Source organism: Mobula hypostoma, chromosome 2 (genome assembly GCF_963921235.1).
Source record: "Mobula hypostoma chromosome 2, sMobHyp1.1, whole genome shotgun sequence".
NCBI classification, from domain to species: domain Eukaryota; kingdom Metazoa; phylum Chordata; class Chondrichthyes; order Myliobatiformes; family Myliobatidae; genus Mobula; species Mobula hypostoma.
The window spans coordinates 144,843,148-144,867,951 of NC_086098.1; the positions used below are offsets into that span (position 1 = coordinate 144,843,148).

The 24,804-nt window shown below is 44.8% G+C and overlaps 1 protein-coding gene across 2 annotated transcripts; it reads left to right on the top strand.

Moving 5' to 3' along the window:
- The first annotated feature begins 9,960 nt into the window (after positions 1–9,960).
- On the top strand, positions 9,961–13,619 carry LOC134342555 (zinc finger protein 229-like). 2 transcript variants are annotated; one of them, XM_063040841.1, is made up of 2 exons: positions 9,961–9,976; positions 11,155–13,619. In XM_063040841.1, the coding sequence occupies exon 2, from the start codon at positions 11,926–11,928 to the stop codon at positions 13,360–13,362; it is 1,437 nt and encodes a 478-aa protein (XP_062896911.1). In that variant the 5' UTR covers positions 9,961–9,976; positions 11,155–11,925; the 3' UTR covers positions 13,363–13,619. The 2 variants fall into 2 exon arrangements, with proteins under 2 accessions (XP_062896911.1, XP_062896910.1); XM_063040840.1 differs by lacking the exon at positions 9,961–9,976 and adding an exon at positions 10,758–11,077.
- The last annotated feature ends 11,185 nt before the right edge of the window (positions 13,620–24,804 follow it).

The following is a 24,804-nucleotide window of genomic DNA, read 5'->3' on the forward strand; positions in this document are numbered from 1 at the left end:
TCCACATGTTGGGCGAGACTAGAATTAGAGATCAGAGGTTATGGCTGAAAGGTGAAATGTGTAAGGGGAACAGGAGGGGAACTTATTCACTCAGAGGGTGGTGAGAATGTGGAACGATTCTCCTGCTTAGAGCATGGGAAGGGATTGAATTGTTCATTTATCCTGCAGACACACTGGTGGGTTCACAGTGGCGAAAGGATGATGGACCCACTAAAATGGATTCCAACTTGCTGACCAGTCTACAGGTGTCCACCAGCAACTTGGCGACACTCCCAAATCCCACACTGTTGCCAGTCTATTCAAGAAGTCACTAATGTTCACATGGGAGTCTCTCTCTTAGATAACCTTCTAAAGATATTCATCTTCCATTCAGTCATCAAACCCTCCTTGCAGTGCCAAATGTTACAAGGAAGCAGGTTCACAGGTTTGGTAAATGAGACAGAGAACACTGATTATGAAAGAGCACATTAACCATTTATATACAGTAAAGCATTCAACCAAACATTTAAGTTGCCCTGTGTTACAGAATCTACAACACTAAACATTCAGTAACACTTCAAACTCAACTGGTACTTCATTAAGTCTCTGCAGATTGCGCAAGTACAAAACTAAACATTCAACTGATACTTAGCTATGTATGCACTGAGCTGTCATAACTTCTGCATACATTCCCAATGGTTCTTCAGCACTGGTCACAACCTCAGTTTGAAGAGTAGACCCTGGAGACAAAGGAAAGCCCATGAATCTCTTGCACATGCTATTTTTATATCCCTTATACCAGACACCGGTGCCATGGCACACAAGGCAACTAATAGGATGGAGCTGCTGTACCCTTCGACTGGTCCAATCAATGACCGGCATGGCGGAAGCAGCTTTCGGCCGGCAAGTACAATAACCCTTCACATTACAGTCTATCATAGGGAACCTTGGTGTCCCAGTACATCACATCCACCACCCTACCTTCTGCAATTCTGTCACTCTTTGAAGAAGTCCATCAGTCTCTGAAGCATGACCTGCCCCTCACAGAGACATATTGACTATAGCTAATCTGGTCTCTAGGAATCGTCTTTAATGGTTTGTCCACATTGATGCAGGCCTCACTGGTCTATAATTCCTATCATTATCCCGGTTACCCGTCTTGAACAAAGGAATAACATTTGCCATCTTCTAATCTGATGGTGCTCCTCCTGTGGCCAGTGAGGAAGCAAAGATCATCGTCAATGACAAAGCATTCTCTTCCTCACTTTCTGTAGTCAGCTGAGCTATATCCCAGCTGGCCCCAGGACTTACCTATCCTAATTTGTTCACAAGTTCCAACACTACCATTTTCTTAACCTTGATATGTTCCAGTGTATTAGCCAGTTCCACCCTGATCTTATGGTCCCTCTCACTGGTGAATTCTGAAGCAAAGTATGTAGTAAGGATATCCCCTACTGCCTTCATCAACAGGGGCATTTCCCATTTTATCCCTGATGTGTCCTCCTCTCACTCTAGTCATCATCTTGTATTTTGTATGTGTAGAACATTTTGGAATTTACGCTAATCCTACCTGCCAGGGCCTCATGTTCCCTTCTAGCACCCGTAAGTACATTCCTAAGCTCCTCCTTGGCTGCTTCATTACTCAAGAGCTCTGTCTGAACTTTGGTTCCTAATTATTAAGTATGCTTACTTCTTGTTCTTGATTACCATTCTTTCTATAAGACATAGGAATAGAATTAGAATTAGGACATTTTGGCTCATCAAGTCGGATCTGCCATTCTATCATGGCTGACTTATTATCCCCCTCAACCCCATTGCCCAGCCTTCTCCCTGTAAATTTTGACACGTTTACTAATCAAGGACTTCCCGACCTCTGCTTTGTCCATGCCCAATGACTTGGCCTGCACAGCCGTCTGTGACAATGAATTCTACAGTTTCACTCCCCTCTGGCTAAAGAAATGCATCTTCATTTCTGTTCTCAAGGGACGTCCTCGTATTCCGAGGCTGTATTCACTGGTTTGAGACTCCCCCACTACAAGAAACACCCTCTCTATATCCAATCTATCTAGGCCTTTGAATATTTGATATGTTTCAATGAGATCTCCATCATTCTTTTAAACTCCAGTGAGTACCAGTCCTCCTCACAAATTAAATCTTTTCATTTCTGGGATTATTCTCATAAATTTCCGTTGCACCCTCTCCAATGCCAACACATCCTTTCTTAGATAAGGGTCCCAAAACTGCAACCAATGCCCTATTAAAAATAACCCTTTATATTCCTGTCTGGAAATTAATGGTAACATTACATTTGCCTTCCTTACTATCGACTCCACCTGCATGTTAACCTTCAGGGAATACTGTACCCCTGATTTCCGAATTAGCTCCCTGTTCATAAAATAGTCTACACCTTTATTCATTCTACCAATGTGCATGCCCATACACTTCCCTACACTGTATTCCACTTGCTACTTCTTTGCCCTTTCTCTCAATCTGTCCAAGTCCTACTGCAGACTCTTCCGTAACACTACCTGCTCCTCCACCTCTCTTTGTAACATCCGCAAACTTAGCCACAAAGCCATCAATTTTATCATTCATATGATTGACGTATAACGTGTAATGTTCAATCAGGTTTGTGCGTTTGGCAAGTGACACAGAAAGCACTGTCTGCAAATAGGTACTGTATATTAATCATTTATTTACAACAGCAAAAATTCAACCAAACATTCATGTTCCTCAAGTTACAGACACTACAAAGCCGAATAATCAACAGACACACGCACATTTGGCAAGCATACTTTGTTAAAAGTGCATGAACAGCATACCTTCCCAATGGTCATGTCTTAAACAAATGAAGAAGAGAGCAAGCCCCTTCTACGTGCTGTTTTATATACCCAGGATATTTGAAACTGGACACCAGGCAGCTATCCAAAGGAAAAAACAGCTGCAACTTCTAAACTGACCAATCGCAACAGAAGCAACTTTTGACAATCAGAATAAGGCATGTCCCCAGAGGACAACATGAAAAGTCCCAACACTAACCTCTTACAGAATACCAATAGACCCAACAACCAACCAGAAAAAAAATCTTTTATACTACACTTTGCATCCTGCCAGTCAGCCAATCTTCTATCCATGCTTGGATCTTCCCTGTAATACCATGAGCTCTTATTTAACAGTCTCACATGGAGCACCTTGTCAAAGGCCTCAAAATCCATGATCTTTTTTGTCTATCCTGTCAGTTATTTCCTCAAAGGAATCCAAAAGATTTGTCATGCAATTTTCCAGTCCTCCAGAACCATTCTGGAATGCAGTGACTCTTGATAGATCACTATAATGCTTCCACAATCTCTTTAGCTAACTTCACACTAATGTTTGCTATATTATATGCACTCTGTTTTACTTTTATGGTGTCTTTGACTTCCCTTGTCAGCCGCATTTGCCTCATCCTCCCTTTGGAACACTTCTTTGCCATGAATCTATCCTGCACCTTCTGAATTATTCAAAGAAACTCCAGCCATTGCTGCTCTGCTATCATCCCTGCTAGTGTCCCCTTCCAATCAACTTTGGCCAGCTACTCTTCTCATTCCTCTGTAATTCCATTTACCCACACAAACTGCTGCAAACATGCTGTGATTAGTGCTGCCAAAGGTTTCCTATAAGCTCCATAATCAAATCTAGTTCTTTATACATCACTGAATCCAGAATTGCCTTTTCTGGAACTTAACATCAAGAGGCTCTAAAAAGCCATCTTGTAGGCATTTCACAAATTCCTTCTCTTGGGATCCAGCACCAAACAGATTTGTCCAATCTTTGTGCATATTGAAACCCCTCATGACTATCGTACATGCCATTTCTACATGTCTTTTTATTTCCCGTTGTAATTTGTACCTAATACCTTGGCTACTGTTTGGAGGTCTGTATATAACTCCCATCAGGGTCTTTTTATCCATGTTCATTTCTTAATTCTACCCACAATGATTCTACATCTTCCCTTCTTTCTGAGGATTTGATTTCATTTTTAACCAACACAGCCACACCATCCCCTCTGCCTACCTGTCCATCCTTTCAATACAATGTACATCTTTGGATGCTAAGCTTCCAACTGTGATCTTCTTTCCTGTCCCTGTGCCCCTTCATTGCTGAGTGAGGGATGCATCATCTTCAATTATAGATTGATTTATTGCACACTGAGAAATTAATTTGATGGATGCATTACATCTTCTTTAAAATTGGTGGAAAACAAACTGGTATGTCTCCTGAGGGTGAGAGATGGGAGAGACAGTATCAGTATAAGGCTGAGACGGAAGTTCTTGTATCGAAGCATGTGGCACCTGGAATTGTGAAGATGGAGCCTCCCATCAGGCAGATGGAAGTAAATGTCTCCCATCTAGAGGAGGGAACCAATCAGGAGCTGGAGTCCAACCAAGAGTGTGGAACTCTGTGAGAGAGCCTCTGTCCCTTTAGGCCATGAGATCAAATGGGATCCTAGTGACTTCCAGAGCAGTGGGTTATGTCAGCAGATGACACCTTTTTTGCATTATATGCAGAGTTTGTCTTCTTTTGCACATTGGTCGTCAGTCTGCTTATGTATAGCTTTTCTTAAATTCTGTTGTATTTCTTTATTTTCCTGATACTAGCAAGGGATGAATCTCAAGGTCGTATATGTTGACATATATATACTTCGATAATAAACTTACTTTGATTTTGACTTCCTACAGAATCCACCTTGCAGACGGATTCATCGACTTTGCCTGTATCTTCCACCCTGTACTTAAATTCACTTGCTCTATTTTGGACACCTCTCTCCCCTTTCTTGATCTCTGGAGACAGACTGACTACTGATTTCTTTTATAAACCTTCTGACTCTCACAGTTACCTTGACTAAACCTCTTCCCACCCTGTTGCTTTTAAAAATGTTATTCCTTTTACACAGTTCCTCCATTTGTTCCCATGATGAAGCTGGCACTCAACGTCAGTAAGACGAAAGAGCTGATTGTGGACTTCTGGAAGGGGAAGATGAAGGAACACATACCAATCCTCATAGAGGGATCAGAATTGGAGAGAGTGAACAGTTTCAAGTTCCTGGGCGTCAAGGCTTTGAGGATCTAACCTGGCTCCAACATATTGATGCAGTTATAAAGAAGGCAAGACAGTAGCTATACTTCATTAGGAGTTTGAAGAGATTTGGTATGTCAACAAATACACTCAAAAACTTCTGACTTCTATAGATGTACCATCGGGGCATTCTGACAGGCTGCATCACTGTCTGATATGGGTGGGCGGGGGGCACGGCTACTGCACAGGACTGAAGAAGCTGCAGAGGATTGTAAATTTAGTCGGCTTCATCTTGGGTACTAGCCTACAAAGTACCCAGGACATCTTCAAGGAGCGGTGTCTCAGAAAGGCAGTGTCCATTATTAAGGACCTCCAGCACCCAGTGCATGCCCTTTTCTCACTGTTGTCATCGGGTAGGAGGTACAGAAGCCTGAAGGCACACACTCAGCGATTCAGGAACAGCTTCTTCCCCTCTACCATCCAATTTCTGAATGGGCATTGAACACTCAGACACGACCTCACTTTTTTTAATAGATAGTATTTCTGTTTTCTGCACAACTTTTAATCTATTGAATATATGTATAGATTATTTATTTATTATTATTATTATTTTTTCCTTCTATATTATCCAGTGCATCAGGACTGGAGAAAAAAATATGAGGAGTCAGAGTCCTCCAGTCCTGATGAAGGGTCTTGGCCCAAATATCGACTGTACTGTTTTCTATAGATACTGAGTTCCTCCAGCAGTTCTTGAGAGTTGTTAAGGATAGTCAGCATGCCTTTGTGCATGGTAGGTCATGTCTAACCAATCTTATAGAGATTTGAGGAAGTTACCAGCAAAATTGATGAAGCTAAGGCAGTGGCTGTTGTCTCCATGAGTTTTAGTAAGGCATTTGACAAGGTCCCATATGGGAGGTTGGTCAAGAAGGTTCAGTCACTTGGCATTCAAGATGAGGTAGTAAACTGGATTAGACATTGGCTTTGTGGGAGAAGCCAGAGAGTGGTAGTAGCTGGAGGCCTGTGACTAGTGGTGTGCTGCAGGGATTGGTGCTGGGTCGACTGTTGATTGTCATCTATATCGGTAATCTGGATGATAATGTGCTCAAATGGATCAGCAAATTTGCAGATGACCCAAATATAGGGGGTGTAGTGGACAGCGAGGAAGACTGTCAGAGCTTGCAGCGGGATCCAGACCACCTGGAAAAATGGCAGATGGAATTTAGTGCAGATATGTGCGACGTGTTGCACTTTGGTAGGACCAGCAAGGTTATGCTTTACACAGTGAAGGGTAGGGCACTGAGGAGTGCAGTAGAACAAAGGGATGTGGGAATACAGGTCCTTAATTCCTTGAAAGTGGTGTCACCGATAGATAGGGTCATAAAGAAAATTTTTGGCACATTGGCCGTCATAAATCAATATACTGAGTCCAGAAGATGGGATGTTAGGTTGAAGTTGTATAAGACGTTGGTGAGGCCTAATTTGGTGTAGTGTGTACAGTTTTGATCACCTACCCACAGGAAATATGTAAATTAGGTTGAAAGAGTATAGAGAAAATTTACAAGGATGTTGCTGGGACTGGAGAACCAGAATTATAAGTAAAGATGGAATAGGTTAGGACTTTATTCCTCGGAATGTAGAAGATGGAGATGAGATTTGTAGAGGAATACAAAATTATGAGGGGTATAGATAGGATAAATGCAACCAGTTTTTTTTTTCACTTAAGTTTGGTGTGATGACAACTAGAGGTCATGGGTTAAGGGTGAAAGGTGTAAGGTTTAAGGGGAACATGAGGGATAACATCGTCACTCAGAGATTTTTGAGAGTGTGGAATGAGCTTCCAGCACGTTGTGCATGCAAGCTCAATTTCAAAGTCTAAGAGAAGTTCGGATAGGTACATGAATAGTATGGGTATGGAGGGCTATGGTACCAGTGTAGGTCCATGGGACTAGGTTTGGCATGGACTAGATGGGCCAAAGGGCCTGTTTCTGTGCTTTATGTCTCTGTGACTAATGGAGAGAGACAAACAGCCAAGTCAGATTGATGAAGGGCAGCAATGACCAGTTCTGATGCAGACAGTAAGAAAGAGAATGTGATATTGTCCAGATGCCTCAACTGTGCTCAGTTAGAAGATGAAGATTTGTTCCTCCAAATTGTGTTGAGCCTCATGGTATCACAGTGATATTGGAGGTCATGAAAAAGAGTAAAATTATCTTAGCTCAATTACTGTCTTTCACCCATTGACGTCCTTTGCGACCTTTCTACGGGGTAGAAAAGGTAAAGGATTTGTGTATGGGAATCTCAAACACAGCAGCACATCAGTTCCGCTGTGTCTATCAGCTCACCAGCACTTGAATGCCACTGATCCTTGAAGTGTGGAGGAGAAGATGCCTGAGAAGGCAGCACCCCAGTCATAGCAAGCATAATCTGAATATGTGGGCACTTCAGTGATCTGACCTGATAAGCTGCCAGAGTTGATGGTGGTGAGATGTCATTCACTGCCTCTCGCTTTTGAAGGGATTCACTAAGCCACTGCAACTGCAGATACATCAGGAAGGTGACACCAGGAAGAGGCCAGTCACCTACTCTGTGATTCATCCAAGCATCTAATCTGATGAAACACCGGAGGATTCACGCTGCAGAGAGCCTGTTTATCTACTCCAAATATGGAAAGGGATTTACTAAGTTACCTGAGCTACTGAAACTGCAGCCATTTCATGTGAGAGGCCATTCATCTATTCCAAGTGTGGGAAGGGTTTCATTCAGTTAACCTGCCTTGTGAGGCTTCAGCAAGTTCACAATAAATAGAGGCCACACTTCTATCCTGAGTGAGCAGAGAGATTTACTCAGTCATCCTGCCCGCTGAAACACCAGCAACTTTACATCAGAGAGGAAGTTCATATAAACTCTATGTTAAAAATTTACCCTTCACACCTTTAGCCTCCTGAAATAATTTGTAAGTTCACAACCGAATGTTAAACATAGAAACACAGAAAACCTGCAGCACAATACAGGCCCTTCGGCCCACAAAACTGTGCCGAACATGTCCCTACCTTAGAACTACCTAAGTTTTACCCATAGCCCTCTGTTTCTGCTGGATAATCCTCAATCACAACTACTCAGGCCCTTCAAACAATTTCAGAATGTGAGATTCTGCTCATCACACCCAGGACTGAACCCTGGTCACTGAGCATTGGACAGGTTTGCATTGTTGATGTCAGCCTTAAATTAAACTGCTGCTTAATAATGTGGATCTCTGACATATAAATCAGCATTTCAGTATTTCAAATCCAATGTCTCAGGTGCTTAGCATCTCTCTCACCCGCCCAACGTACAGCAGCGAGGCCACTCAGTATAGCTAGTCACTGCCCGTGTTTCTGTTCCACGTCAGTATTTTTAAATCCATCCCTGCTGTTCACCTCTCACTCTCCCAGTGATGACAGATTAGAACTGGACACCACTCGGTGGTTTTTGAATTTTCTCCATGACTTTCTGCAGACTGCAGAAGGAGACGAGCTCACTGAGATTTGTCCCAAATATTCCTCATCTCTCAGGACTCAGGGTAAAGGGAGAATCTCATGGGTGGTAAAACCCCTTCTTTCCTTCTCTTTTCAACATTTTGCATCATTTTTACAGATTTCGAAGGCTGGGTTGTTGCATTACAACTGCTCCCTAAAGTACAAGAGCACAATCGAAGCTAAATGTTCACTGGAGCCGAGTGAGAAACCAAAGAGGGGCGAGCCCAGGTCAAGGCTTTGGGGTTCCAGAACATGTTGGAGACTACAGGGGGGAATCAGACCAGGACGATGTGGCTCTCGATGAAAGATCAACATTTTGAAACTCATTGACTGAAAAATGTGTACTTCTGCAAAATGCTGGGGGAACTCAGCAGGTCAGGCAGCATCTATGGGAGAGGAATAAACAGTCAGCATTTTGGGCCGGAACCATTCACCATGCATACTCTGTTTATTCCTCTGCTTAGATGCTGCCTGCCCTGCTGAGTTCCTCTGGCACTTTGTGTTTGCTCTATATTTCCAGCATCTGCAGAATCTCTTGTGTTTTATATCGGCCTTTCTATTATATTGACTATATACAGTACTGTGCAAAAGTCGTAGGTAAGGGTGCTGTACTTTTGCACAGAACTGTAGTTGTCAACGTGGAGCGGAAAGCGAGATCGTGAATCCGGCAGGAACAAAGCGTGTTGGGAATGGCGAGGATGGACGCCGCAAATGGGAGAGGAGTGCCAGGGGCGGGGGCGTGAGTGCAGACACACCCATTCCTGAGACACCAAGCAAGGTCATTCGGTTCCAAACAATTGGCTTATTGATCATTACCGAATGTCTCTCTGGTGCTTCCCCCTCCCTCACCCTTTTCCCAACCATGATTCCCCTCTCCCTGCCCCCTTCCCATTCTCAGTCCACAACAGACCCACATGAGAATCAGGTTTATCATCCCTCAAGTACGCAATGAAATGTGTTCCTTTATCGCGGCTGCAGTACAGCGCAATATATAAAATTACTACAGTACTGCGGAATAGCCTTAGGCGCCCTAGCCGTATATATGTGCCTAAGACTTTTGCATAGTACTGTAGTTTGTGGGAACTTGCTATGTTTAAAAGTAGCCGCTGAATGCTAATAGTACGTCCTGATGATGTCTCGGCCCAGAACATTTGACTTGTATGCTGCCTAGCCTGCTAAATTCCTCCAGCATTCAGTGCGCGTTGCTTGGATTTACAGCATCTGCAGATTTTCTCTTGTCTGTATTTAATAACATTGACAGTTTTAATCGGTGCTTGCAGGCACTTTTAAAAGCACCTTGTTTACGCAGAAACTCCACACTTGCGAATTTGCCCAGCGATCAAATGCGCAGGCGCGAGGGTCGCCGATCGTTTCTGAAAATCACGCATGCGCTCAGTAGACAGGAGGCGCAGGGGGATTGGTAGCAGGTAGGAGCGGGGTTCCGGGGTGGTGGAGCTGGGGGACTTATCGGCTCCGGGCGGTGGGGGTTCATCAGCACTGGTGTCCACACCGAGACTGAGGAACAATCGCTGGGAGCTCCGGACATACCGTGGTCCCGCAAATCTGGGACATTCCCAGTCCTCTCTCTCTCAGGCCCACGATCTGTACCCGGGCCCCAGAAAGCTTTCTGATGATGGAGCGAAATTTGCTTGCGCCATTTCTGTGGCGCATGCCCATCGCTGAGCCCGTGACTGATAGATGGGTTTCTCGTTCGTGGGGGTTCCTGGGTACCGAGGCGGCCATGGATGACATTCATCCGCTTTCCCCGCCAGTCCGTAGGGCGTTTTGGAAGCGCAGACGGAGGAAATGGGAGCAGATGTCCCAGGAACTGCTGAGCTCCATCTATCTAAATCCAAGAATTAGGAATTCGGAACAAAAATGGAGTTCCGAGTTAATCTCGGATGTTAGTCTATCTTCCAGTCAATTAAAATGTCAGTTACTGCATGGGGGAAAAAAGAACAAAATCTTTGTTCTACTTCGTCTTGTTCTGGACCTTTCTACCTGTGAGAACGTGTTTTGTACCATTCTCTTTGGGTACATAATGATATCAAACAACTTTGTCCTGGGTAATGAGTGACCTGTAGCTTTCACATCACAGAAGAGTGGTCACATCCATTGAGAAAGACCACTGCCCTCCCATTCATATTGATTGCCTTTGCCATCAGTGAGTTCATCTCCTTCAGTCGCGGGGGGGAGGGGGGTCATTGTAATTAGAAAGTGTCCAGGATCAGCCATGTAATGTCATGTGCTCCTTGTAGCATAGTGGGATGTGAACGGGATTTCAAATAATATCAATGGAGAGAGACAGACTGAGCCAAGTCAGAAACTGAAAATTGGCAGAAATAGCCCATTCTGATAAAGACAGAAAAACAGAATTTGATGCTATTCTGGATGCCCGATCTGTGCCTTCAGCTTGGGTTGAACCTTGTTGTAACAGTGTGATGTCAGAGCTCACCATAGAGACTAAAATTATCTCATCTGAAATGCAGTCCTTCACCAGTTGATGACTTTTGTAAATCTTTTTACAGGTGAGAAACAGCAAAGAATTTGTGTATGGGGATCTCAAACGTAACAACGCTGATTTTTTTTTTCTCTCTCTGTCTAGATAGTTCCTTTTAACACCAATATATCTGTTGTTGATCGTTGGAGATGAGGAATTATCTCACCCAGCTGGAAATGTGGTTTGTCTCTGAAAAAAAGTCTGTTTTAACTCAGTGAAGTCTATTGGAACTGGGGCGCTGAGAAGACACCAGCATTTGTTCACTGGAGATCAGGTCTTCAGCTGCATTGATTGTATGAGGGATTCACAAAATCTGACATCTGACTTTCTGAATTGTTAGAAAATTGATCACAGGGAGGTAACATTTTCCTCTCAGTGTGGGAAGGGATTCACTCACTCTGCCCGCCTGCAGAGACACTAGTGAATTTACATTTGGGAGAGGTCATTCACCTGCTCTGTGTGTGGGAGGGATCTACTCAGGCGTCCATCCTGAAGATCATCCAACAAGTTAGCTCCATAGTGAGATGATTCATCTGTTTTGTGGAAAGTGATTCATTCTGTCATCCAAGCTGAAGATACATCAGGAATTTCACACTGGTGAGAGACCGTTCACCTGCTCAGACTGTGGGAAGAGATTCAGTCACTCAGCCACTGCAGACACACCAGTGAGTTCAGAAGGGAAGGAGGCCATTCAACTGTTCCGTGTATGAGAAGTGTCATCTGATCAGCAAATTCACACTTGGGAGAGGACAGGCATGACCATCTGATATCCCACTCAGTTCAAACTGAGGAAAAGCTGTTCACCTGGTCAGACTTAAGGAAAGGATTCATTTGGTCATCTGACATACTGGAACACCAGTCAGTTCACACTGAGAAATGCCATTCACCTGCTCAGACTGTGGGAAGGAATTCACTCAGTCATCTCAACTGAAAGTACATCAGCGAGTTCACACTGGGGAGAGGCCGTTCACCTGCTCAGATTGTGGGAAGGGATTCACTCAGTTTTCCCATCTACAGACACACCAGCGTATTCACACGGGAGAGAGGCCATTCACCTGTACCGTGTGTGAGAAGGGATTCACTCAGTCATCCCAACTACTGGCACACCAGTCAGTTCACACTGGGGAGATGCCATTTATCTGCTTAGACTGTGGGAAGGGATTTCCTCGGTCATTTCAACTGAAGGTACATCAGCGTGTTCACACTGGGGAGAGGCCATTCACCTGCTCAGACTGTGGGAAGGGATTCACTCGGTCATCCAACCTACAAACACACCAGCGAGTTCACACAGGAGAGAGGCCATTTATTTGCTCTGTGTGTGGGAAAGGATTCACTCGGTCATCCCACCTACAGACACACCAGTTAGTTCACACTGGAGAGAGGCCGTTCTCCTGCTCAGAGTGTGGGAAGGGATTTACACAGTCATCTCAACTACTGGCACATCAGTCAGTTCACACCGGGGAGAAACCATTCATCTGCTCAGACTGTGGGAAGGGATTCACTTCGTCATCTCAACTGAAGGTACATCAGAGAATTCATACTGGGAAGAGGCCGTTTACCTGCTCTGACTGTGGGAAAGGATTCACTCAGTCATCCAGCCTACAGACACACCAGTCTGTTCACACTGGGGAGAAACCATTCACCTGCTCAGACTGTGGGAAGGGATTCACGCAGTCATCCCAACTGAAGGTACATCAGCGCGTTCACACTGGGGAAAGGCCATTCATTTGTTCAGACTGTGGGAAGGGATTCACTTCATCATCTCAACTGAAGGTACATCAGCGAGTTCACACTGGGGAGAGGCCATTCACCTGCTCAGTCTGTGGGAGGGGGTTCACTCAGTCATCTCAACTACTGGCCCATCAATCAGTTCACACTGGGGAGAAACCATTCACCTGCTCAGACTGTGGGAAAGGATTCACTCAATCATCTGACCTACTGGCACACCAGCGAGTTCACACTGGGGAGAGGCCATTCACCTGTTCGGACTGTGGGAAGGGATTCACTCACTCATCCAACCTACAGAGACACCAGTCAATTCACACCGGGGAGAAACCGTTCACCTGCTCAGACTGTGGGAAGGGATTCACGCAGTCATCTGACCTACTGGCACACCAGCGAGTTCACACTGGGGAGAGGCCATTCACCTGCTCAGACTGTGGTAAGGGATTCACTCAGTCATATCAACTGAAGGTACATCAGCGAGTTCACACTGGGGAGAGGCCGTTCACCTGCTCTGAATGTGGGAAAGGATTCACCCAGTCATCCCACCTTCTGGCGCACTACCGAACTCACTCTGGGAAAAAAGTTTAAATAAGCTGCATGCCGGATATTTAACCATCACAGTTGCTGAATGCAGAGGCAAGTTTGAAAGAGACTGTTGGTGTTGAACTCTGTAATTATTGCTGCTGCTCATCACCCTCAGTTCTACACCCTGGCCACTGGACATGCGTAGAGTCTCTTCTGTTAATGTTGACCTTTAATGGGACTGGAGCTTAATATTCTGGATCTGTGACAAATAAATCAGTTTTATTTTAAACTCTGTCTCAGGTACCCAGTGTACAGTGGGGAGTCATTTCAGCCCAGCTGGATCTGCCAGTGCTTCTGTTCCACAAAAGTCCTTTTAAATCCTTCCCTGCTGTCCACCTCTCACTCTCGCTATGGTTTGGGTTCCAAACAGTCACCGCTCTGTGGGTTTCCCTTGAATTTCCTGCAGGACTTTGTCGACTGAAGATGACGACGAGCTGAGTGCAGTAATGTTTGACACATTCTTCGTCCCTCAAATCTCTGGGCTGAGGAAGAAAGATTTGTAGTTAACCTCCTTATTCCCTGCTTATTTCAGTATTATATGGTCATTTTCACTGCTTCTGAAGGGGTGGGTCTCACACAGCTGGGTTCACCACTGTCCTCTGAAGTCTGAATGCAGAATGGGCAACCATCTGTTCAATGCAGCAGGGTCAGAAACCAGAGCTAAGTCAGTACAGGGTAGAGTTTGGGGCTCTCGACAGTGGTTGGGGTAAGAACATAATGATGAGCAGAAAACAGAGCAGTGGGCATGGCAATGAATGGCAGAGTAGCAACATTTGGAAGCTGATTGACAGAAAAAATTAGGTTGATTTTGACGGTTGACACACACGCAGTGCCTGTTGACAATGAGTGTATTGCTTGTCGAAGCTTGCTGTCATAGTCATAGTCATGGTCATACTTTATTGATCCCAGGGGAAATTGGTTTTCGTTACAGTTGCACCATAAATAATTAAATAGTAATAAACCATAAATAATTAATAGTAATATGTAAATTATGCCAGGAAATAAGTCCAGGACCAGCCTATTGGTTCAGGGTGGCTGACCCTCCAAGGGAGGAGTTGTAAAGTTTGATGGCCACAGGCAGGAATGACTTCCTATGACGCTCAGTGTTGCATCTCGGTGGAATGAGTCTCTGGCTGAATGTACTCCTGTGCCCAACCAGTACGTTATGTAGTGGATGGGAGACATTGTCCAAGATGGCATGCAACTTGGACAGCATCCTCTTTTCAGACACCACCATCAGAGAGTCCAGTTCCATGCCCACAACATCACTGGCCTTACGAATGAGTTTGTTGATTCTTTTGGTATCTGCTGCCCCAGCACACAACAGCAAACATGATCGCACTGGCCACCACAGACTCGTAGAACATCCTCAGCATTGTCCAACAAATGTTAAAGGACCTCAGTCTCCTCAGGAAATAGAGATGGCTCTGACCCTTCTTGTAGACAGCCTCAGTGTTCCTTGACCAGTCCAGTTTATTGTCAATTTGTATCCCCAGGTATTTGTAATCCTCCACCATGTCCACATTGACCCCCTGGATGGAAACAGGGGTCACCGGTACCTTAGCTCTCCTCAGGTCTACCACCAGCTCCTTAGTCTTTTTCACATTAAGCTGCAGATAATTCTGCTCACACCATGTGACAAAGTTTCCTACCGTAGCCCTGTACTCAGCCTCATCTCCCTTGCTGATGCATCCAACTATGGCAGAGTCATCAGAAAACTTTTGAAGATGACAAGACTCTGTGCAGTAGTTGAAGTCCGAGGTGTAAATGGTGAAGAGAAAGGGAGACAAGACAGTCCCCTGTGGAGCCCCAGTGCTGCTGATCACTCTGTCGGACACACAGTGTTGCAAGCACACATACTGTGGTCTGCCAGTCAGGTAATCAAGAATTCATGTGTTAAACTGTCTACTGAGTTCTCATAAAAATATTGACTGGATTGGTACCATTTGGCAAAGGGGAAGCAATGCTTGTAAATACTTTGAATGGCACTGTTCTTACCCAGAAATCTCTGAGCTTCAGAATTTACTCTCACTGTGAACTGAGTGCTGCAGGTGCTGAAAGTCTAAAGTTCTGTCAAAAGGCACGCATGTGTTCAGTGGAAAAAAGGCTCCGGAACATATAATGTCTCTTTTAGATAAGCAGATGCATGATTTTCTACCAATTGAAATGGGTCCGATGTCCAGTACCAGCTGATGTCCATAGCTCAGTAGACTTAGTTGAGTAGATATAATGAGAATAGTTGAGAATGAGGCCTAAAAGAAAGAACTGGGTTCAACATCCAGTGAATTAAAATGTCAGTTTGAGCTGCACGGGATATACAAACTCCTTGTGTCACTTTTCGTTCTTGAGTAAATCACTTTTATTGAACATCATCTGGTTCTGGATCCTTCTGTCAAGTGAGGCCATTGTTTCTTCTATTCTGTCTGAGTGTATGATGATAATCAATACCTTTGTCTTGCATAATAAGTGACCTGTAGCATTCATACCACGCAAATATCAAACATCCTTAATCTCTATTGAGAAGTCTAATCACCTGCCCTTAACATTCATTGACATTGCCATTGCTGAGTTCAAAACCATCAGTCATCTCAGGGTCACAGTGATCAGAAAGTCTCCTGGAGCAGTTGCGCAAATGCTGTGTACTCCTGGTAGGGCAGAGGGACATACCCAGAACTGTTAAACTCTAGCAAATCATAGACAGATGAAGGGCAGGATTGTTGCATTATGATACAGACAGGTGGACAGTAAGGGAACTTGATGCTAAGTCCAGATGCTTGGACTGTGACCAGATAGAAGATGAGCATTTTTTCTCTTAACTTGTGTGGAGCCTCATTGTGATCTCAGAGCTCACCTTGGATACTAAAACCATCTCATCTGAAATGCTGTCATTCACCCATTGATGTCTTTTTGTAAACTTTTTACACAGCAGAAAATGAAAAGGATTTGTCTTCAGCAATCTCAAACACAACACCTGATCTCTTCTGGTTTGAATATTAGTTCACCACTACTTGAATACCATTGATTTTTGAATGTGGAGTTGGAGCTGCTAGATAGCATTGAGATAGATACCACACCCTGACATGTGTTCAGTGTAGGGATGAAATTTGGATGAAGCAACGTGGAGATGAACCTTGTAAGTTGTCTTTGAATTATTGAAGGAGTAAACAGATGTTTCCTTTGTAACAGCTGCTCTTTATCTGTGAGGTAATTTCCTCAGTCACCCTCAACCATCAAGTTCTTGAACTACAGGTGATAAATTCGCTCAATTTCACTTGCCCCAATACTGAACTGCTCCTATAAGTTATGGATTCCCCTTCAAGGACTCACATCTTATGTTCTCAATATTTATTGCTTATTTGTTTATTATTGTCTGTTGCCTTTTCCACATTGGTTGTTGACCATCATGCTTGGTAAGGTCTTTAATTGATTCCACTGTGGTTCTTAAATTTACTGTGTATGTTCGCAAGTAAACAAATCTTGGGGTTGTATATGGTGACGTGGATGTACTTTGCTAATAAATTTACTTTGAACTTTGTAGTCACACCAGAGAGGTCACCCTGGGGAGAGGCCATTCACCTGCTCCATCAATGGAATGGATTCATTCAGCTCATCTCAGCTACTGACACATCAGAGGGTTCACACTGAGGAGAGGTTGTTCGGTTGCTCTTTATGTGTGAGGGGATTTCCTTGGTCATCCCATCTACAGACACACCACTGGAAGCCATTCACTCATTTATCCCACCTGATGATACACCAGCGACTTCACACTGGGGCTAAACCATTCACCTACTCAGACTGGGAAGGGATTCACTCAGTTATCCCACCTTGGAAGTTCAGACTGAGAGAATGCATATCTGTCCTTTGAGCAAAGAGGTTTACTCAGTCACCTCACCTGCTCAGACAGCAGGAGGTTTACACAGGAAAGGCAATTTAAATAACTCCTTGTTGAATTTTTAACCATAATATTTGATGAATCCAGTTGCAAGTTGAAGAGTAAGATTCTGCAGTTATCGCTGCTGTTTATCATATCTGGGGATGAACCTTGGTCACTGGGACAGGAGGTGTTTATTCTGATGACATTAGCCTTTAATTGGGCTGGAGTTTAATATGGATCTGTCATAAACAAATTTAGTTCAAGTTTAATTATGATTCAGCCATATATGAAAACCCATGTATACAGCCAAACAAAAGTGTTCCTCCAGGGCCAAGGTGCAAGACACATTACCGACAATCATACTCTGACAAGGCACATAAAAGAGTGGTGAGAGTAGGTATTGGACAGCTGGAAAAGGAATTTGGGGAGGTAGTAACTGGGGACAAGAAAATGGCAGATGAATTAAATAAGTACTTTGCATCAGTCTTCACTGGAAGATACAATAGTATGTTGGAAATCTGAGAGTGTCGGGGACAGAAGTGAGCACAGTTGCTCTAGGGAGTTGGTGCTTATAAAACTGAATGGTCTGAAGGTAGATAAGTCACCTGGACCTGATGGACTACACATCAGGGTTCTAAAGGAGGTAGCTGAAGAGTCTGTGAAGGCATTAGTAACGATCCTTCAAGAATCAATAGATTCTGGAATGGTTCCGGAGGACTGAGAAATTGCAAATGTCACTCCACTCTTCAGAAAGGGAGAGGTAGAAGAAAGAAAATTACTGGTTGGGAAGATGTTGGAGTTGAGGGAAATGGCCCTAAAGGGAAAATCTTGCCTACCAAATCTGTTGAAATTCTTTGAAGTAATAACAAGCAGGAGAGACAAAGGAGAATCAGTGGATGATATGTACTTGGATTTTCAGAAGGCCTTTCATAAGGTGCCACACATGAGGTTGCTAAATAAGGTAAGAGTCAAGGGTATGACAGGAGAGATACGAGCATTGGGTGATTGGCAGGAGGCAAAGAATGGGAATAATGGACTCTGTTTCTGGTTGGCTGTTTGTGAGGAGTGGGATTACACGGGGTTTGTGTTGCGTTTGTCTTTTTACGTTGTATGTCAGTGATTTGGATGACAGAATTGAAGGTTTTGCAGATGATATGAAGATAGGTGGAGGGGCATGACGTGTTGAGGAAGTAGGCAGGCTGCAGAAGGACAGATTAGGTGAATGGGCAAAGAGGTGGCAGATGCAGGGAAGTGTATGGTCATGCACTTTTGTAGAAGGAATAAAAGCATAGACTTTTCTAAAAAGGGTGAAAATTCAAAAATCTGAGGTGTAAAGAGTTTGGGAGTACTAGTGCAGATTTCTCTAAAGGTTAATTGGAGATGAGGAAGGCAAATGCAATGTTAGCATTAATTCTGAGAGGACTAGAATATAAAAGCATGGATGGAATGCTGAGGCTGCATAAAGCACTGGCGAGGCCTCACTTGGAGTATTGTGAGCTGTTTTAGGCCCCTTATTTAAGAAAGGATATGCTGATACTGGAGAGGGTTCAGGGGAGATTCATGAGAATGATTTTGGAGATGAAAAGGTTATATGAGCAGCGATTGAAGGCTCTGGGCCTGTACTCACTGGAATTGAGAAGATTTTGTGGGGATCTCATTGAAATATATCTAATGTTGAAAAGGCTAGATAGAGTGGATGTGAAGAGGATGTTTCTTTTGGTGGGGATGTCTGGGACCAGAGGGCACCACCTCAAAATCGAGGGATGTCCAGTTAAAACAGATGAGGAATTGTTTTAGACAGAAAGTGGCAAATCTGGGATTTATTGTCATGGGTGGCTGTGGAGATCAGGTCATTTGGTATATTTAAAGCGGGTGTTGATAGGTTCTTGGTTAGGCAGGGTGTGATAGTTTATGGCAAGAAGGAAGGAGAATGAGGTTAAGAAAGAAACAGATCAACCATGAAGAATTACATTTATATAAATAAAACCCACATTCCTGAGAGACATGTCCTGTAAGTTGATGGTGCATGGGTGTTACAGGCAAGAATAAGTAGATCTCAGCAGTCTGCAGATGATCCAGCTCATCTTTCCATCAATCGACCACTGGATGGCAGCACTGGTGGAGGGGCCAGCTGCCATCCCAGCATGGACACTGTGCTACACCGGCGCTGGTGTCTCCATTCCTAGACCGCTGCAACAGGCAAGACCACAGCTTAAGGCCTAGTCCTCGCTACAACTGAGGCCACGCAGCTCCCTGCCTTTTCTCTCTTTGGATAAACAAGGGAATAGGACGTGCAGCATTTTATATTACCAATGTCCAACAGGGTCTTGCGACCGCAAGAGAAACATTCAAGACAATCATCTGCTTCATGCACTGACTCTGTTGCATCATCCTGCCTTTATAATACTTATTCTTCCTTGGGGTGTATCTATCCTGCACCTTCCAAATTGCCCCCAGGTACTCTAGCCATCCCTGCTAGTGTCCTCTTCCAATTTGGCTAGCTCCTCTGTCATGCCTCTGTCATTTTCACTGTAATACTGATACACCTGACTTTAATGTGTCCCTTTCCAATTGCTGGGTGAATTTTATCATATTATGATTACTCCTCCTAAGAGGTCCTTTCGACAAATCAAGATTATTGCTATTTAACTGTATACAGCACATATATACCAGCAAATGAGACAAAGTTTCTCCGGACCAGGGTGTAAAGCACAGAAGTACACACAATGAGCATAGAGCACACAATAACTTAAGAAAGTAAGGATAAAATCTACAGACAAATTACACATTAATAAACAAAGTGCATAAATTAAATATTGTAAGATACAGAACAGGTTAACTGGTGACACTTTGAATGCGATGTGGCAGGGAGTTCAGAAGCCTAATGGCCTGAGGGAAGGAACTTCCCGTTCTGAAGGTTCTTGTTTTTGCGTTAGAGTCTCCTCCCTGAGCATAGAAAGTCAAAGAGGATACTGGATGGATAGATGGGATCCTTGATAATACTAAGGGCCCTGCAATCCTGATTAATGCCCCTAATGGATGGTAGGGAGACCCCTATGATCCTCTCAGCCTTTCTCACAGTCCTTTGTAGGGACTTAAGATCTGATGCTCGGCTGTTCCCGTACCAGATGGAGATGCAGCTTGTCAGGATGCTCTCAATGGTGCTCCTATAAAATTCAATTAAGAATGCTGGGGGGGGGGGAGGGGGGAACCTCACTTGCTTCAATCTCCTTAGGAAGTGGAGGCGGTGCTGTGCTTTCTTGTTCAGGGAGGTGAGGAATGGCTTATCTTCATCTTCCTGAAGCCCACAATGATTTCCTTGGTCTTCTCCATGTTCAAATTAGGATGCTGTGCTCACACCAGCTCACCAGCTGCTCCACTTCCTCTCTGTACTTGTTGATGAGGCCAACCACTGTCGTGTCATCCACAATCTTGATAACACGGTTTGATCTGAATCCTGTGATACATTCATGCACCAGCAGTGTGAACAGCAACGGGCTGAGCACACAGCTCTGGGGGCAGTGCCATTCCTCAGTGTAATGAGACTAGAGGCGTTGCTGCCCACACAGACTGACTGTGGCTTTTCTGTTAAGAAGTCCAGGATCCAGTTGCAGAGGGAGGTGTTGAGACCCAGCAAGGACAGTTTCCCCACCAGTTTTTGGGGTATGATGGTGTTAAATGCCAAAATGAAGTCTATAAACAGCAGCCAGGCATATGAAACCCCAGTTTGCAGATGGGACAGGAAACAGTTGAAGGAAGAGGCTATGGCATCATCAGTGGATCAATATGAAGAACAAGTGAACTGGAAAGGGTCCACTGTAGCTGGGACTAAGACTTTAATGTTCTCAATGACCAGCCGTACAAAGCATTTCTTAGTGGTTGAAGTTACCACCACTGGATGATAGTAATTTAGACAGGTTACTGTCACCTTCTTTTGCACTGGAATGATGGTTGCCACCTTGAAAACTGAGGGAACAATGGACTGTTCCAGAGAGATATTGAATATATCTGTCAGCATCTCCATCAGTTGGGCTGCGCAGTCTTTCAGAACCCAACCTGGTATGTTATCAGGCCCCGCAGCTTTGCATGGGTTGACTCTGGCCAGGGTCTTCCTCACCTCAGCTTCAGCCAGATGGAGTGCCTGCTCCCCTGGGGTGGAAGTGTGCCTTCCTCGTCAGCACTTTGTTCTGCACATCAAACCGGGCATAGAAGACATTCAAACAGTCAGGGAGTGATGCATCCTGGTCATGGCACGCAGGGTAGACTTTAGCTTATTTTAAGCTCCCTAATCAAATCTGGTTCATACACAACACCCAGTCCAGAATAGCTGATTCCCTGGTGGGCTCTACCACAAGCTGTTCAAAAATGCATCTTGTAGGCATCCTACAAATTCTATCTCTTGGGATCCAGCACAACCTGATTTTCCCAATCTACCTACATATCGAAGTCCCCCATGGCTATTGCAACATTGCCCTTTTTACATCCCTTTCTACCTCCCAGTGGAACTTGTAGCCCACATCCCGGCTACTGTTCAGAGGCTTGTATATAACTCCCATCAGGGTCTTTTTACCCCTACAGTTTCTTAACGCTACCCACAAGGATTCCACATTTTCCACTCCTATGTCACCTCTTTCTAATGATTTGATTTAATGTTTTTACAAACAGAGCCACTCCATGCCCTCTGCCTTCCTGCTTGTCCTTTTGATGCAACATGTATCAGTGGATGTTAAGCTCCCAATTACTGATCTTCTTTCAGCCGCGACTCAGTGATGCCCACAGCATCACTCCTGCCAATCTGTAATTACACTACAGGCATGAGGCCTCCTGCGCTGATTCATCTGTGACTGTGCTGCTGAAATACCACAAAAGCTCCTTCATTTAAATTCTCACCTCTCGACCTGTGTGAGGCCTCCTGTGCCGAATTGACTGTGACTGCACCACACACACTCACCCCTATCAGCCTGGGACTTCCACTTCCCTACACATCCTCCCCCCGCCCCCAAGTCTCTGGAAGCTCTCTTTCCCATCCTCTTGATCTGATGCCTCCCCTTCCCCACCATGCCTACTCCCTCGACTCTGTGATATCCCTACCTGACCAAGACCCCTGTCCCTTGGATTCCCTATCCCCCCATCCCCATCTCTGGGAAGCAACCTTCCACTTCTGATCTCCAGAACATCCACGTCCCCTCCCCGGTTTTTGGACTCTTGCGCCCCACCCACGGCAATGGGATGCGTCTAGCCTCCTATTCCATTCCCCCCACCCCCAGCTCATCGCTGAACATCCTCTACCTCCTCCATCTCAGCTCCAGCACACCAAACTCACCCACCCCTTGTCCGTGGGACAAAACCTTCCCCACCATCCTGCCTGTCACTAGGATGTCCCCCAAGTCTCTGGGATGCCCCCTCCACATTGACTCCCTGTCTACCCTTCTGTCCCTGGATTGTTTCCTTTCCGGCACCCCCTCACCCACCCCATCTCCCATTGTCTGTGATGCACCTCTCCCCCGTCAACTTTCATTCAATCACCTCCTTTCGACCATCTCTGGGTCACCACCTTACCCTCCTGTCTCGGGACTGCTACTTCCCCTCCCTTCTCCAGGTTGCCCTGACACCCATCGTCCTTACCCTGTGGTACGCCGCTTTCTCCCGTCTCCTTCTCTCTTGGGGGCCATTGGCATTTCTGTCCTTAGAACCGGTTGGCTAAGGAAACTTCCCTGAATGCATTTGACAAACTCTTTCCCATCCAGCCCCTTTGCAGTATGCAAGTCCCAGTCAATATGTGGAACATTAAAATCACCCACTGTGACAAACTTACGTTTCTTGCAACAGTCTATGATCTCTCTACATATTTTCTTCTCTAATTCCCACTAACTATTGGTGGTCAATAATATAATCCCATTAGTGTGGTCATCCCTTTCTTATTCCTCAATGACACACGTATAGCCTCAGTAGACAAACTGTCCTGGCTGAGCACTGCTGTGACATTGTCCATGACTAGTAATGCCACCCACTACCTTTGATCCCTCCCACTCTATCATGTCTAAAACAATGGAACTGTGGAACAGTGAGCTGCCAGTCCTGCAACCAAGTCTCACTAATAGCTACAATGTCATAATTCCATGTGTTGATCCGCTTTTCCTACACTGAAATAGAAGCAACCCAGAACATTTGTCCCACCATGCTCAACGCCTCGATTCCTGTCTTTGTACGTAGGCTGATTGAATATGCCACAGTTGTCACTGACTTTGTCAGGATCTTGTGTGCCTTCAAGGACATACTGGACATATACAAACCAAAAGATGTGGATGAACCAGAAGATTCAACATCTGCTGAGGGCTACAACTGTGCCAATCAAGACTGGTGGTCCAGAACTACACAAGAAGTCCTGATACGACCTTCATAAGGCTATCTTAAGAGTGAAAAAGCAATCCTTTTTGAGGTTGGCAATAGAATCGGATGCACCCCAGCTCTGGCAGGGCTTGCAGGCCATTAGATCCTATAAGCCAGAATCTAGCATCATGATCGGTTGTGATACTTCATTCCCAGGTCAGCTCAGCATCTCTTATGCATGCTTTGAAAGGGAGAATAAAACTACACCTGTGCGACTCCCTGCAGTATCTGGTGACCCTGTCATCTCTGTCTTGGAGGCTGATGTTAGGCCATTTTTCAAGTGAGTGAACCCTTACAAGGCATCAGGCCCCAATGATGTACTTGGTAGGGCACTAAAAACCTGTCCCAAGCAACCATTGTGAGTGTTCAAGGACATCTTCAATCTCTCACTGCAGCAGTTGATGGTTCTCAGCTGTTTCAAAAGAGCGACAATCATACCAGAGGCTAAGAAGAGCAGGGAGAGCTGCCTCAATGACTTACCCAGTGGCACTCACATCTACGGTGATGGGGTGGTTTAAGAGATTGGTTGATTATGGTCAGAATCAACTCCTCATCTCCCGCCTAAGCAAGGATATGGACCCATGGCAATTTCCCTTATCACCACAATAGCTCTACAGTGGATGGAATCTCACTGGCTCTCTACTTGGCCTTGGATCACCTGGACAATAGCAACATTTATGTCAGTGTTAAACACAATCATACTCTCAACAAGCTCCAAAACCTGGGCCTCTGTACCTCCCTTTGCAACTGGATCCATAACTTCCTCACAGGGAGACCACGCTCTATAGATTGGAAATACCATCTCTTCCTCGCTGACAATCAGTACCAGCACATCTCTGAAATGTGTGCTTAGCCCATTGCTCTACTCTCTCTACACTTTTCACTGTGTGGCTAGGCACAGTTCAAGTGGATCTATAAATTTGCCAATGACACTATTGTTGGCAGAAGTTCAGATGGTCATGAGGAGGTGTACAGGAGTGAGACAGATTAGCTGTGTGACTCGAGTCACAACAGCAGCTTTGGATTCACTGTCAGTAAGACCAAGGAATACGCAATGTTGGAGCTCTCCGATAAGGCTGTTCGTCTACCATCGACCTTCTCCGATCGTTGCTGACCTTCGGACCTTCGCTCCAAATCCACTCTATCCGGTGGTCTACCAATTCTCTCCATTCACGTCTTCT